General features: G+C 37.4%; 2 protein-coding genes across 7 annotated transcripts in view; both read right to left on the bottom strand.

Moving 5' to 3' along the window:
* ndrg3a (ndrg family member 3a) overlaps positions 1–1,998 on the bottom strand; it is a 36,429-nt gene extending 34,431 nt beyond the window's left edge. Inside the window, exon 1 of one of the 2 annotated variants that reach the window (XM_055183588.2) lies at positions 1,843–1,998. The gene's annotated coding sequence lies outside the window, so the exon portion shown is untranslated. The remainder of the gene's footprint in view (positions 1–1,842) is intronic. The other variant, XM_055183590.2, reaches the window with a different exon arrangement.
* Positions 1,999–4,318: 2,320 nt separating this feature from the next.
* Positions 4,319–15,534, bottom strand: phf20a (PHD finger protein 20, a). 5 transcript variants are annotated; one of them, XM_055183586.2, is made up of 18 exons: positions 15,473–15,488; positions 14,121–14,154; positions 13,927–14,019; positions 13,639–13,843; positions 11,684–11,768; positions 11,510–11,586; positions 10,902–11,424; positions 10,758–10,820; positions 10,512–10,670; positions 10,380–10,427; positions 9,850–10,293; positions 7,373–7,462; positions 7,103–7,284; positions 5,760–5,859; positions 5,469–5,673; positions 4,984–5,356; positions 4,695–4,836; positions 4,319–4,624 (listed from the first exon to the last, which is right to left on the bottom strand). In XM_055183586.2, the coding sequence occupies exons 3-18, from the start codon at positions 14,004–14,006 to the stop codon at positions 4,482–4,484; spliced, it is 2,919 nt and encodes a 972-aa protein (XP_055039561.2). In that variant the 5' UTR covers positions 14,007–14,019; positions 14,121–14,154; positions 15,473–15,488; the 3' UTR covers positions 4,319–4,481. The 5 variants fall into 5 exon arrangements, with proteins under 5 accessions (XP_055039561.2, XP_055039560.2, XP_055039559.2 ...); XM_055183585.2 differs by having other exon boundaries at positions 15,372–15,479; XM_055183584.2 differs by lacking the exon at positions 14,121–14,154 and having other exon boundaries at positions 15,473–15,534.
* Between the last annotated feature and the right edge of the window lie 146 nt (positions 15,535–15,680).

Below are 15,680 nucleotides of genomic sequence, written 5' to 3'. Positions count from 1 at the left end.
ATATCATACCTAGGTCAGATGCTAAATTATGCCTGAATTCGAACAGAGCCGAGAGGATCAAACGGTTCCCTTTTGCTTTATAGAGCTCTACAATCTCTAAGATTTTAGTCTCTGCAGTGTCTGGACGCGCAGCCTGGAATCTGTCTACATCACAAATAACAGTCTGATACCTGCTATTCCTTGATCTTCTTCATCTGCCGTTGGTGCACATATTGTTCTGGGGACTGAAAAGTAAGGTCAGGCTTATATTGCATAGGATAATTCCTTTGCACAGGGAATGCTTTTAGGGTACAGTTCGATATATATGCATCATCTTTTACGGACAAGTCAGACTGCAAACTTAGCTAACACTAGTACGGTCTTCCAATTATCTCTGCTAAACACTATGGGTTATGCCCAATGGCACTTGTGCTATTTTAAAGCTCTGATATGCACGGTTATTGAAATAGAACAGTAAATTGAACTGAAGCATTGCTTAATTAAAGCTTGCTATTCCCAGAAGTCCCAGAATTTCCTCACTTGTGTTTTGCTGGAACAGACAGTCCTTTTCTCCATTAAAATGTATGAAGGGCTTAAGGATTATTTGGAAGAAAATTTTAGCAAAAGAAAAAATACTGACTGAACATAAAAAAAAACTTTCCAAAGACAACAAAATACAGGTGAACAGAGACGTCTGTGTTTCCGAAGGTAATCGAAGATCCTTAAGGGCAGTTTACTATGTACTCATTAACTAGAAGCACAGCAACACAATTTCCTATGTGCACTGCAGTGCCTGTTTGTTTACCAGGGGGAAGAGGAAACTTTAACTGGGATTCAACACAAACAAGTGCTGATCAAACAACAGCATAAGACAATTTATGCTTTGTTTTTATGATAAATATATGCACTAAGAAATAGTCAGCTAGTACATGACGGTTGTATGTAGGTAAACAGATTTCAATAAAAGGATACCAACGAATCTGTGGAGCCATGTGTTGATACCATCTACAGGTTAGTATTTTTGTTTGTTGTGTCAACAGTGTATAGTGAACTGCCACGCGGTGTGAGCACGTCAGGTAGCACACCTGCGAGCACATGGACTCCACATCATCAGTTACTGCGACCTTCCCATGCGCAGGTGACCGAGGACAATGTCATTCCTGTCATTCCGGAAGTTGTGCCGTATAGAACCGTAACTAACTAAAAATACATAAATGTTCGTGTGTGATATATACACATCTTATAACAAGTGCGTATTAATGGAGTATAAAGGTTTTGTAGATAGAAATATTAAAAGAAAGAGGACTTGTTAAGTTCAAAGTAAATCATTTGAGTAATTAAATCACACAATCGAACACACGTCAAACAAACTTTGTCATCTTTTCACGATTGCTATACTGTATTATATATACTTCAGACAAAGCATATGCAAAAGACTTAACGTACTGTAGGTGCAGCTGGCCCTCTTTATGGTGGAAGAGGCAGCTATGAAAACTATGAAACATTTCCAGTAATGTATAGGCGAAAATGCACTGAATCCATATATATAAAAGTTAATTAGACATAAAGTTTATATTTTGGGTGAAATTATCTAAATCGTCGTAATATAGTGTGTGAGAAGAGGACAAAACGATCTAAAATAAATTAAAGGTACGTGCTTTTTTCTTTTCGGTCTTGCTGAGATTGCTCAAATTAATTGTCATATACATCTTTAAAAGCACGAAAACGTTTAAAATGCAGTAACATTGGTATGGAACAGACAAGCAACACTATCATCCATAATTATATTATCTCCGTCAGTTCCGATCGTCTCTTTACAACAATTTGTACAGACGCAATCAAATTATTATACATTTAACTCACCAATCAGTCTTGGGGAAGAATGAAGAATTTGATTTAAAAAAAATCCCTGACGGAAAGATTTAAGTGAAAAGAGACGGATGGTGTGGATCGTCGTCGGCACGTTTTTCTCTGTTCGCAGTCTCTGCCAGCCGTGTTTTGATGTCATTATAGGGGCGGGGATATTTGGACGTATATGTGGGCGGGGTTATGAGGGCTACACACCCACGCTCAGAAAACTCGTGTACACACGACTTATCGCCACCGTGAGGTGATCTTTTAGATATCAGGTAATGTCTTATCTACTGTACTCACACAGTAGTCTGGGTATGCATACGATATGCTTTCATTTTAAGGGTAGGCCTACCAAATTTTAATGGTATGACGACGTGTTAAATATTGAATCTTCATCAGACGTAGTAAATGTTTTGCTATGAAATTCAGCTTTGAGGGCAACAGTTATGGCGAATATTAAAAATAAAAAGGTTAGAATTACCAGGTAAAATCAAACATGAAGGGTAAAAATGTCTACAAATATTAAATAAATAAAATAGTAAAATACTCTAGAGCTTAGCAACTAGAAAGATTTATATTCATTATAAAAATAACCAAACATAAAAACGAATTGAAGAACAATAGGGTCCTCACACCTCGGGCCCTAATTAAGAGTCTATTGGGGACATTAATGGACTCCCCTGGTTTAGAAACACTGATCTAGCCAATACAGAAATATTGTGAAAGACATACTAGGTTACAGAGGCCATAGATTATAACATTTTACATTATTTTACATTTGGTCAGAAATATAAAGTATAAAAAACACAAACATATTAAGCATAAGGTAGATATTTTAAATACACAAGCGCTGACACAATTGTTTTAATGTGTACATTTAACTTTTACACGATCTGTTAAATAAAGGTTGATAGTAGCTAGCCTTTTTAACCCTTGTGGGTTGTTCAAATTCACTACCCTTTCGGGTTGTTTGTGTACTAAAAAGTCACTAAATTAAACGGCTGTAAAAATGTATCAATTTTTTTTTTTTTTTGCATAAATCTGTTAATCAACCTCAGGTACTGATTAAAACTACCAAATGTATACAAAAATTCCAGGATTTTGACTCTTTAATTGCCAAGTTTATAAGTGATGTTACTGATTTGAGAAAAAAATGACAAAAAAACACAAAATGACTGATTTTCAATATAAAAAGTAATTGTGGAATGTTTTTTTCCCTTTTCCACAGTCTTGGGCATGTCAAAGATAAGTAAAAACATTGGCTTTGATACATTTTTAGTTTTTGTGCCGCATCAGATTTTTTTTTTTTTTCTCCCCAATTAGATGTTTGTGGCTTTTTTGCCCCAATTGACTTCCAGTATACATTTTTACAGCTGTTTAATTTAGTGGCTTTTTTGTACATGGACAATCCGAAAAGGTAGTAAATTTGCCCACGGTATGTTGTTGTTTTGAAAAATTTTAAAGCATTTTCTCAAAATATGTGTTAATATAAGATTTGTCACCAAAAATCATTTCTTTTGCTGAAACACAAAGTTGTGGCCAAATTAAGAAAAAAAGGGTCCGATAAGGGTTGAAGGGACATTCCACTTTAGAAAATATATATATATATATATATATATATATATATATATATATATATATATATATATATATATATATATATTTATATACTCATTTTCCAGCTCCCCTAGAGTTAAACATTTGATTTTTACTGTTTTGGAATCCATTCAGCTGATCTCCAGGTCTGGCGCTATCACTTTAAGCATAGCTTAGCATAATCCATTGAATCTGATTAGACCATTAGCATCACGCTAAAAAATAACCAAAGAGTTTCGATATTTTTCCCATTCAAAACTCGACTCCTCTGTAGTCACATCGTGTTCCAAGACAGACAGAAAATTTAAAGTTGTGATTTTCTAGGCAGATATGACTAGGACTATACTCTAATTCTGGCGTAATAATCAAGGACTTTGCAGGACTTTGCTTTGAGTATAGTTCCGAAAATCGCCACTTTTAATTTTCTGTCAGTCTTAGTACATGTTACTACAGAAGAGTCAAAATTTAAATAGGAAAAATATCGAAACTCTTTGGTTATTTTTTAGCGCAATGCTAATGGTCTAATCAGGTTCAATAGATTGTGCTAAGCTATGCTAAAAGTGGGGGCGCCGGACCCGGAGATCGGCTGAATGGATTCCAAAACTGTAGGGATCAAATGTTTGACTCTAGAGAGTTGGAAAATGAGTATATATATATTTTCAAAAGTGGAATGTCCCTTTAAGTATGTGGGACCAATGCTTATTTTGATCATCCAACATTAAAACAAAAACTTTTAGGGATTTACAACATTTTTACCTTTATTTGAGAATTTATAGCTTGCTATGAATTGCTAAGTGACAAACAATCTTACGCCATTTTATCTTTTGTAAAGTTAAATTTCCTTTCATTTAAACAGACTCGAATCTGCTATAAATAAGGGAGATGAACATTTCACAGCTTTCTGGAAAGTTTTTATTCCACACTTACAATTGCCATCACTGACCGAGTTCAGTTTCACAATATTCAAATTGTTCTCCGTTTATACGTTACAGTCTTTAAGGTTTCAGTCTGAGGTAGTCCTGTGAAGATTGTTAAATATTTTCATAGTGCCCTTATGTGGCACAAACCACAGCAATCTGCTGTACTTTTCCCAGTTCATTCAGCAGCTCCTTTACGCTATGCTTCAGTTCAGGCAGACGGTCCAAAGGTTCTGGTGGTTCCAATTCACCCGTGCAGTCCAGCCAGTTTTCAAGCACTAAAAATGGAAAATGCTTGTGAATGATTTAAATTCTAAATCAAAACGTTCTATTCATTCTTTAACACACCATCAAGCTCCCTTTCGATGAAGTCCATCCTGTCTGTAACCTCTTCTTGTACAGCCTCGATATGCTCCAGCAAATTGATCTTCCACTGCTGCTGCTGAACTCCGCCTCCATCAGCACCAACCACATGCTCCTTTCCTGCTTCCTACAAAAATATAGCAATAACATAAAACAGCCATGGTCAATATTAAAGCTTGATACCCCCTGGTCTGCATCTTCTTTGATCCTGTCATTTGACAGTAACATCTGTTACGTAGGTAAAGAATACTAACTGATGGGATAGGAAGCTCACCTTGCTTTGGTTGGCTAGTTTATTACTAGAAGACTTAAAGAGTGCCGGTTGAATCTCTCCACTACAGTGTTGTTCATTCTTCAACAGAGTCTTTGTGTTGTACAATCTGTCTTCCATTTCTGATTCAACCCGTGTCTTTAGCACCAACCTTGGCTCCAGTACATGGTACAATGCATGTGGCTTTTGGTAACAGTGCTCGCTGCTAATGTAGTTCTGGAAGGATGATGATATGAAATCTTTATGTAGACTGGTCTCTGGGGATGCTGATGGAGAAACTGGTTTTGAGTCTGAGACAGCAGTGCTTTTCATCCTGGATCTCCCAGACAGTTTCCATGGATTTTGCCACAACTTGAGGTCTGGATGAGCCTGGCTCCTGCAGGAAAATAAACAATCTATATTAGACTGAGGAATCTTAGGTCACTTTTGAAGTTATGAAGATGGTAGAATTTGACTGACAGTCAAAATACCACTTGAAGAACACTCACTGAAGGACGCTGATTTTAAGCTGTAGACCGTTGAGTACTTCCACCACATGCTGAATGTCCCCTAATAGCTGATGAGTGGCTGCGATCTTCTTGCCATTCTGATGAGAGTAATTCTCCAGGAAAGAGAGGCCGTACATATGGCCTGTGTTAAGCCAGTCTGTGTCATACCAGTAACGCAAACTCGACCTCTGACCTCTGATCTGTCCTGATTACACACAAACAAACGAATAATCTGAAACATATAGCAGAAAAATGACACAACCTAATGATACTGGTAATGTGTCTGCCAACCTGGAGAATCACGGCAAACGAAGCAAGTATATTGTTCTGGAACGTTCTCTTCAAGGAGTCCCATGCAGGTCCCGTGCTGCCAGTATAGACACTCTTCACACTGAATTAAAGAAAAGTAAAGTCAAGGTCACTTCCAAACAGGAGCATTTGGAAATTTTACAGTGGCGTCTTCTACACTTTCAGATAAAGGTATAAAAGCGGTCACTGGGATGGTACCACTTAAAGGGACACTCCATTTTTTTTAAATATGCTCATTTTCCAGCTCCCCTAGAGTTAAACATTTGATTTTTACCGTTTTGGAATCCATTCAGCTGATCTCCGGGTCTGGTGCTACTACTTTTAGCATAGCTTAGCATAATCCATTAAATCTGATTAGACCATTAGCATCGCGCAAAAAAATAACAAGACTTTCAATATTTTTCCTATTTAAAACTTGACTCTTCTGTAGTTACATCGTGTACTAAGAGAGACGAAAAATTAAAAGTTGTGATTTTCTAGGCAGATATGGCTAGGAACTATACTCTCATTTTGGCGTAATTATCAAGGACTTTGCTGCTGTACCATGGCTATGGCAGGCGCAATGATATTACGCAGCAGCCAAAAATAGTCCCCTTAGTATCTTACAATAGCATGGGGCTGATTTCAGGCACTACGTAATATCACTACGCCTGCTGCAGTCATGTTACGGCAGCAAAGTCCTTGATTATTACGCCAGAATGAGAGTATAGTTCCTAGCCATATCGTCCTAGAAAATTGCAACTTTTCATTTTCTGTCAGTCTTAGTACACAATGTAACTACAAAGGAGAGTTAAGTTTTAAATAGTAAAAATATCCAAACTCTTTGGTTATTTTTAAGCGCGGTGCTAGTGGTCTAATCAGATTCAGTGGATTGTGCTAGGCAATGCTAGTGGTGGCGCCAGACTCGGAGATCGGCTGAATGGATTACGAAACGGTGGGAATCAAATGTTTGACTCTGGGAGAGCTGAAAAATGAGCATTTTTTTAAAAAGTGGAGTGTCCCTTTAAAAAGGTCCCAAAATTTACAGTTTTCCAAAAGTATATGTACCTTTGAGGTACTAAATTAGGTACAAATGTATAATTTTTGAAAGGGTATTGCCCCCTCTTTTGTATAAATTTGACCTTATAAACCTTAATAAAAAAAGAAGATATAGAGCATCTACATTCATGCATTTCCATCTAAAATGATACACTTTCATCCAAACTGACTTTTGCTTGAATTCCAGCTATACTTTTTATCAGTTTGTGTGTTGGAAATCAAACCCATGACCTTTACCCTGCTAACACAGTGCTCTATTAAATGAGACCGAGTAACACAGTGCTCACTTGTAACATGAAGTCATTTTCCTCTTCCGCTTCACACACACAGCGGACATTATCTCGTCTTCCAGTAGTTGAGGCAACTGAGCTACAACTGAGAGGTGAGGGCATGATACCCAAGTCCACCCCTACTTCATCATCACTCCACCCACAGCTGTCAGAGGACCAATCAGAAATGCTTTCCTCATCTGAAGGCAGATCACAAAACATGAATGATGTGCATATTAAAAACAGATCACTCAGGCAATCCGTTTTTAAATGCAACTATTTTTTCACCTGATGTGGTCATTTTCATCTTTTTCTTTTTCTTCAACTTGATTTGCAGGAAATCTCTCGACTTAAGCCTGTCACATTCCTTCACATCAGCTGAAAAACAATGCATGGAATGAGGAAATAACGGCAGCATCCCACATGCTTTCTGTTTTGAATAAATAGGTGAAATACAGGATGGCTTTAGTGATTAACAGTTAGTCATGTAATGGTCTCCATCTGGCCTTGACTTCTACAGCCTACTATCCATCACGAAACTGTGACAAGAGCTGTGACAGGAAAGAAATACTGGGCGCCTTGAAATGATTTACAAACAATTAATAGTCAACACATGGCCTTTCAGACATTTACATGCACAGAATAAAGCGGATATCTATCAAAAATAATAGAAACCTGTTTACATGCATATCAATAAACCCACTAACTTTTTGGAGATTTGTCAGGTTTATTGAAAGCATTGATGTCATCGCCTACAATACGTCTAATCATTCAGAAAGCCATACTGTTATATCACTTCTTATGTCTGCAGAACCTGTAAATGTACTTTTTGTAATTTTGCTGGTTTCTCCGTCGACTGCATGAGTCAAGGGCAGACGTTTATGTGTTACTTTTTGCTTACTTCCATTTGTAACTTCATCTTTTACACGCATGTGCACATAAAAAAACTATAAGAAAGCCTGTTAAAGGGATTGTTCACTCAAAAATGAAAATGTATTTGTTTTGATGAACACAAAGGAAGACAATTTAAGGGATGTTTGTAACCAAACCAATCAGAAGCTCTATTGACATCCATAGTAAGAAAAATAATACTATGGAAGTCAATGGGGTTTCTGATCTGATGGGTTACAAACATGCCACAAAATATCTTCCTTTGTGTTCATCGGAACAAAGACATTTATACAGGTTTGTAACAACATGATAGTGAGTAAATGATGACAGAATTTTCATTTTTGGGTGAACTATCCGTTTAAGGCATTTATGCGAAATAGGGGTAATGGGCAGAAAGCCAATCGGATTTGCTTTAGCCCTCTATCACCTTTCCCCGAAAAAATAAACTGTTATACACTTTTACATGACCTTGCACGTTATCAGCTTATTAAGCATGAATGGATGTAAACACACTCACTTTCTTATCTACGAACAGTCATTTGAACAGTTTGGCAAATCAGACTGAATCATCCAAGTCTGAATCATGGACGGAATCAGTCAGACATCTGACTATATACTGAATCTGGGTCAGATTGTTAATAGTCTACTCATTTTCAATATTAAAATATGTTATTACCTTAACTAAGAATTGTTGATACATCCCTCTATCATCTGTGTGCGTGCACGTAAGCGCTGGAGCGCGCTGCGACGCTTCAATAGCATTTAGCTTAGCCCCATTCATTCAATTGTACCATTTAGAGATAAAGTTAGAAGTGACCAAACACATCAACGTTTTTCCTATTTAAGACGAGTAGTTATACGAGCAAGTTTGGTGGTACAAAATAAAACGTAGCGCTTTTCTAAGCGGATTTAAAAGAGGAACTATATTTTATGGCGTAATAGCACTTTTGGGAGTACTTCGACTCGCCTGAAAAGTCCGCTCCCCTTCTCCCTCTCATAATGGAAGAGGGAGGGTGTTACTGCGCCGAGTCGAAGTACTCCCAAAAGTGCTATTACGCCATAAAATATAGTTCCTCTTTTAAATCCGCTTAGAAAAGCGCTACGTTTTGTTTTGTACCACCAAACCTGCTCGTATAACTACTCGTCCTAAACAGGAAAAACGTTGATGTGCCCGGTCACTTCCAACCCCATCCCTAAATGGTACATTTGAATGAATGGGGCTAAGCCAAATGCTATCGAAGCGTCGCAGCGCGCTCCAGCGCTTACTTGCACGCACACAGATGATAGAGGGATGTATCAACAGTTCTTAGTTAAGGTAATAACATATTTTAATATTGAAAATGATTAGACTATTCCTTTAAGCGTGATTGCTTAAAGGATAACACCACTGCTTTTCAATATTTTAGTATGTTCTTACCTCAACTTAGACTAATTAATACATACCTATCTTTTTTCAATGCGTGCACTTTTAATCTTTGTACAGCGCTTTGTGAATGTGTTAGCATTTAGCCTAGCCCCATTCATTCCTATGGCTCCAAACAGGGATGAATTTAGTAGCCACCAAACACTTCCATGTTTTCCCTATTTAAAGACTGTTACATGAGTAGTTACATGAGTAAGCATGGTGGCACAAAATAAAACTTTTGTTTGGAACCATAGGAATAAATGGGGCCATGATAAATGCCAACACACTCAAGAAGCGCTGCGCAAAGACCAAAAGTGCACGCGCCGAAAAAAGATAAGTATGTATCAATTCATAAGCTGAGGTAAGAACATAGTAAAATATTGAAAAACGGTGGTGTTTTCCTTAAACACTAAACCACAATGAGACCTGTATGTGACATAACAAAGAAAAATACTTTGGGGAGCTTTACCTATTTCCACAAATCTTCTCTCTCTTTCCTTGTTGATGCATCTCTGCTTCTTGCTATCCAGTTTCTCTCTGGTCTTCTCCTTCAGTGACTGCTGGTAACTTTGTGCACTGACGGCAGGGGGAGCTGAAGAACGTCTTTTTACGGTCATCTGTGCACCAGCCTTACTGCACACACGCAGTGAAGACAACCCAATGCACCTTTTCTTGGATCCATCATGATTAATGAGTGCTGCCTGTTGACCGATGACATCGGTCTGATTGTCTCTATTCACTCCGAGATCCTCATCAATGGCACGATCGTCTCCATGGTAATACTTCATATGATAGTGCAGAAGCTTTGCTTTCCGGAAGGACTTCATACAGCCAGGAGCACTGCATTTATATGGATTATGGTCCAAGTTGATTGACAGTACTGGTGGTGGCTGGTTTCGAACAACTCTGTACACTGAAATGAAAGCATTTATGACAGACATATCATCATCGCTGATTTTAATCATTTGTGAATCTGAGTTTGGTTAGATCATTACTCACATGGCTCTCTGCTAAAACGATTTGGGTTGTGAAACGCTTGCTTCCTAACTATGATGAAAAAACACAGGTTTATTTAACATGTCATATCATGTTTTATTTGAGAATATACAGATGTGGTTGGTGGATTATCACCTGCAGGCTTGGAGGTTTCCGATTGCCACTGAGATGTGGGCATTGTGCCATTGGATGGTTGTGTCAAAAGTAATGGTTCAGGCTCTGGTCCATGTCCTCCTACGGCTGTGTTATCGTTTACCGCAGGTGTGGACTTGCAATCATTAGGACAATTTTTGTCTGGAGGATGAATAGGAACAATGATGAAATGTGTCATCTTTACCACCCACCCTAACAGGCACCTTTACATATTAGCAAAAGAAAAACCTGAATCTGTTTTGATTTTTTTGGAGGGACGGCTCCTTCTTCCCATTGATAATCTCCTCTTCCCTATAAAAAAAAATATATATATATTTTAGCCATTATGTGAATCACTAAGCAAATATAAAGTAAGCTTAACTTTGTACTTACCCCGAACCCGCTGCCTCCGTGCCTTTTTGCCATTAGGAAAACCTTTGACTTCCTTTTCCTTTTGTTCTGCCTGGACTTCTGCTTCCTCATTCCTGTTTCCCGTTACCATACCCTCGTTAAAATTAATGCACGACGCAAACACCTCATTGTCCTCTATTTTCACCACAGCCTCTTCATCTTTCTCCTCGTGCCCTAAATCCTTCTTTAGAAATGACTTACTGTAGTTGTGCTGCCCTATTTGCTCACAGACTCTCTCTCTTTCCACATTTTCCTCCTTGACACTCATATTTTCCACCACATGTTTCTCAGTCTTTTGGAGAGTGTTTCTGCGTTTCTTCTGGTCACCTTCATCTCCCTCCATATCTGAGACTTCGTCCTCCTCTTCCTCAGGAAGACGGTCGTAGTGTTCTTCTGTTTCTTTAACACTGTCAGCGGCATTAGCATTATCCTGTATTTTCTTGACATTTTCAGTTTTTTTCACCTGAGGCTTTGCTGCGTTTCTGTCAGGTAATTTCTTCCTTCTCTATTTAGAGAAAATGAAGAAATGGGTAAGCTGATAGGACAAATTATGACAAGAATAAAACTAAAATAGAAAATGCAAAATGAACCTCTCTGATGAATGGTTTGACATGTATCCCTTTGACAGTCTGGATGACACCGTCATAAAACTTTACGGTATAGGATGCTGTGGGACAATGTTAGAAAGACATAAATAACACATACATAACATAACAATTAAAGAAGAGTCTGTATTTATGTACATGATGAATGCATCAAAGTACCGTCTTTATTGACAGTCAAGACTTTTGCAGGATAAAATCGACAATCAGACCAACTGGCAAGAACTTTGTCATTCACATGAAATCCCTGGAAATAAAAAAAATATTTAATTAACATCCTACAGCTTATCTCATCTGTGTATTGTAGAATAGACCAATAAACTACACGCATAACAAAAAGCCAAACACATTACAAGTAGAGATGCAGATATCAGCCAATAATCGGTATTGGTCGATAAAAGAACGTTTTTACACTATTGGCTATTTTACACTACTGTTTTTCTACTCGCCGATAGTCATGACCAACCATTGCATTTTGATATATCATAAAATGCAATGGATTTGAACTCTGTGTATAGAAAATGTAAAGAAACATAATTAGTTTAAGGTTCAATATTAATTGTCATTATATAAATGAATAACATTCAGAAAATTGAATCTTTAGAATTTAGTTAAAGGATTAGTCCATTTTCTTAAAAAAAAATCCGGATAATTTACTTACCACCATGTTATCCATAATGTTGATATCTTTCTTTGTTCAGTCGAGAAGAAATTATGTTTTTTGAGGAAAACATTCCAGAATTTTTCTAATTTTAGTGGACTTTAATGGACCCCAACACTTAACAGTTGCAGTTGTTTCAAAAGACTCTAAACGATCCTAAATGAGGCAGAAGGGTCTTATCTAGCGATACGATTGTCATTTTTGACAAAGAAAATTAAAAATATGCACTTTTAAACCACAACTTCTCGTCTATCTCCGGTCATGTGATGCGCCAGCGCGACCTCGTAATACGTCATCACGTCAAGAGGTCACGGAGGACGTATGCGATACTACGCCCCAGTGTTTACAAGTGTAGAGAAAGAGGACCGTCCGACGTTGTTGTATGTCCAATGATACAAATGAATGTCTGTGTGTCAGTTTATTGTATAAAATGGTCCGCAAATGTACGTTTCATATATGTAACACGTGACCTTTCCACGGCATTATGCAATTACGTGAGGTCGCGCTGGCGCGTCACAGGACCGGAGATAGACGAGAAGTTGTGGTTTAAAAGTGCATATTTTTCTTGTCAAAAATGACAATCGTTTCACTAGATAAGACCCTTATGCCTCATTTGAGGTTGTTTAGAGTCCTTTAAACGGCAATTTTTAAACTGCATTAAAACTGTTAAGTATTGGGGTCTATTAAAGTCCATTAAAATTAGAAAAATCCTGGAATGTTTTCCTCAAAAAACATAATTTCTTTTCGACTAAACAAAGAAAGACATCAACATTTTGGATGACATGGTGGTGAGTAAATTATCTGGATTTTTTTAAGAAAATGGACTAATCCTTTAATGCAAGTTAATATAGTAACCTAACTATTGGTATCAGCATCATTATCGGCAGATATCAGTCTGAATAATCGGTTTTCGGTGGAAAAATGTTATATCGGTTCATCTCTAATAACAAGTGTACAAGTGTCCTTAAGTGGCATTTTACTTTAATTAAACATAATGGCTAACATAAATATGATAAAACCTTAAAGGTGCCAAAGAATGCATTGAAATAATATGCTAAATTGTTACATAGAAGGTATGTAACTTTATTAAGTGCAAAAATTATCCAGAACCGATATGAGGCTCACGATATGTCATTACCATGTACAGAGCTTTTATTATCCATCTATGCCTAGCTAAATACAGTTTTTATTCAATGGCACCTTCAATACTACAAATAAACAATTCCGATAAACTTTATTTCCTTCATCATAGCTGATTCAATAAGAATTCAGTGTCATAACTCCTGGTTTTACATCAGTGTAGAAAATAGTTGAATGTATAGTGAATCACTACCAACTGGACTATAATTTGCTACAGCGTTGATCAGAAAAATAACATCATTGATGCAGCATCAGTTTCACATCATGGTCCATACGTGTATGCAAATTTATCCTAGATTTATTAGCGTTCAAATACCGGCATTTTGGAAGAGCACAGTCTGTGACTCACAGGGATAAAACTGTCCTCCTGCAGACCCTCCCTCCTCAGCTGAACTCTCTCCATAGGTCTCAGATAGGGACTGGTCCAGTCAAACCATTCATCATAGCGATGGCTCCACTGACGATAGTGAATTAAAACTTTCTCATCATCATAGTCAATCTTTTCAATGTTGGCAGCGTACCTGAAAGCAAAAACACATTGATACCCATAAGAGACAATGTAGAACAGAGAAAGCACAGGGAATCAAGTTTTAAAGGCACTTGCCAGTTTTTAAGACTGTCCCGTGCTTCAAGTGCAGCGCCCACCACAAAAGTAATTCCTCGTCTGTTAGGAGGTGTTTTCATAATGTACTACCTCCTACAAAAAAAAGAAATTCTTAGCATGAAGTCATTTAAATATAGCAATGGCTAAAAAAATAAATCATGACAGATTTAACTTAAGAAGCAAAGATATTTTACTTCAGATAGAAGATATTTTGTTCACGTGGCCCGGCTGGTAACATGTTCGATTCCCAGGGAATAAAAAAGACAAAATTTGAAGTCTAAATGCACTTTAAATAGCGTCAGCCAAGTGAGTAAATGTAAATCTGCCTTGATGAACTCTTGAACCCCTATAGCATTTAATATATAAGAAACTGTAGTAGGTGCAAAGAATCCAGGTCATGGCATTATGCCACAAAACAAATTAGGTACAACAGACCTAATCACCAATAGCCTACTTAACTAAGCATATTTTTGCTAGGTACGTTTAATGTTGCAGATTCAGAATTCAGTTTAAAAGGATAATGAGATATTCTTATGACTCTTAATCGTATCAATCTTGAGCTATTACAATCAGTTCCTTACAAAATAACTACTAGAATTGGTAATGATGTACATTACAAACCACTTAACATTTAATTCCATTATTTCCCAGCACTTAGTCACGAGAGTTATCGTCCACGTGATTCTCTTCTATTAGGGACCCCCAAGTCACCAACAATGACAATGGAAACAATAGAGTAGGATTTTTTTTATTTCGATACCTCTTTCTTGTGCATTATTTTTATATGCTTTGTCTTGTAAACTATACGTACAATAAAAAAGACAGACTTAACAATTTAACATAATGAAGAATAATTTTCACGAAGACACGCCTCGCTCTCGTGCCTTTGTTAATCGGTTAAGCTTTCCGATTTATGTTTCACCCTTAGCTTGCATACAGTTTTAAGACAACGTATTTATGAGCTGAGTGCTGTGACTGTTAAAGTACAAAACCCCTTCACTACCCGCGCGTTTCTAAAACAATACATCAACTTCCTGACGGATTCACACCCTTCAAAACAACAAGCGTGGTCGACTTCACGAAGCGCTGCGTTGACTGTCGGTGAAAGTGCACTGAAAGACCGCGAGAGCTAATTAACAAGCATAATAAATACAGCGTTCCAATCGTTCTCGCGGTACTTTGATGTTATCGTACATCGCAGCCTGCGCAGCACTTTACGAACACGCCTAAAAATGACAAGCATAATAATGGGCACTCCCACAAATACAAGCTGTAAATCAAAACATGCATCTGTTAATGCAATGTTAAAGCGTGTATTTAATTTCGTTACCATACGAATTGTGTAAAAATAGACTATTTTGTAAAGCTGCATACATCACGAACAAAGTCTCAACAATGCGAGCACATTATTGTATAATACTATAAATAGTATAAATAACAGTTACCTTGCAATAATGTTCGTCTCTTTAACTACAAAGGCGACGCGAGCATCTATTAAAGCCTCCCTTTTTCCTAACCACGTTGTGGTCGAGATGCGCGCACTTACCATTATCCAATGTGTTCGATGACTACCGGTATGAACAAGCGCTGCAACTGCGCATGCGTCGCTGGCCTCGCGCCTACATATAGCCCCTCAATGTCTGGTTTGTGAGGTACATAAATTAGCGATAATAAAACAATAACAATGTGTGCAAGTAAATAAAATAATTTATAATATCCACATTCGTAGACACATATAATTATTACAACGTATA

This window comes from Misgurnus anguillicaudatus, chromosome 14 (assembly GCF_027580225.2).
Source record: "Misgurnus anguillicaudatus chromosome 14, ASM2758022v2, whole genome shotgun sequence".
Classification (NCBI taxonomy): domain Eukaryota; kingdom Metazoa; phylum Chordata; class Actinopteri; order Cypriniformes; family Cobitidae; genus Misgurnus; species Misgurnus anguillicaudatus.
This window is presented reverse-complemented; position numbering and strand designations above follow the sequence as displayed.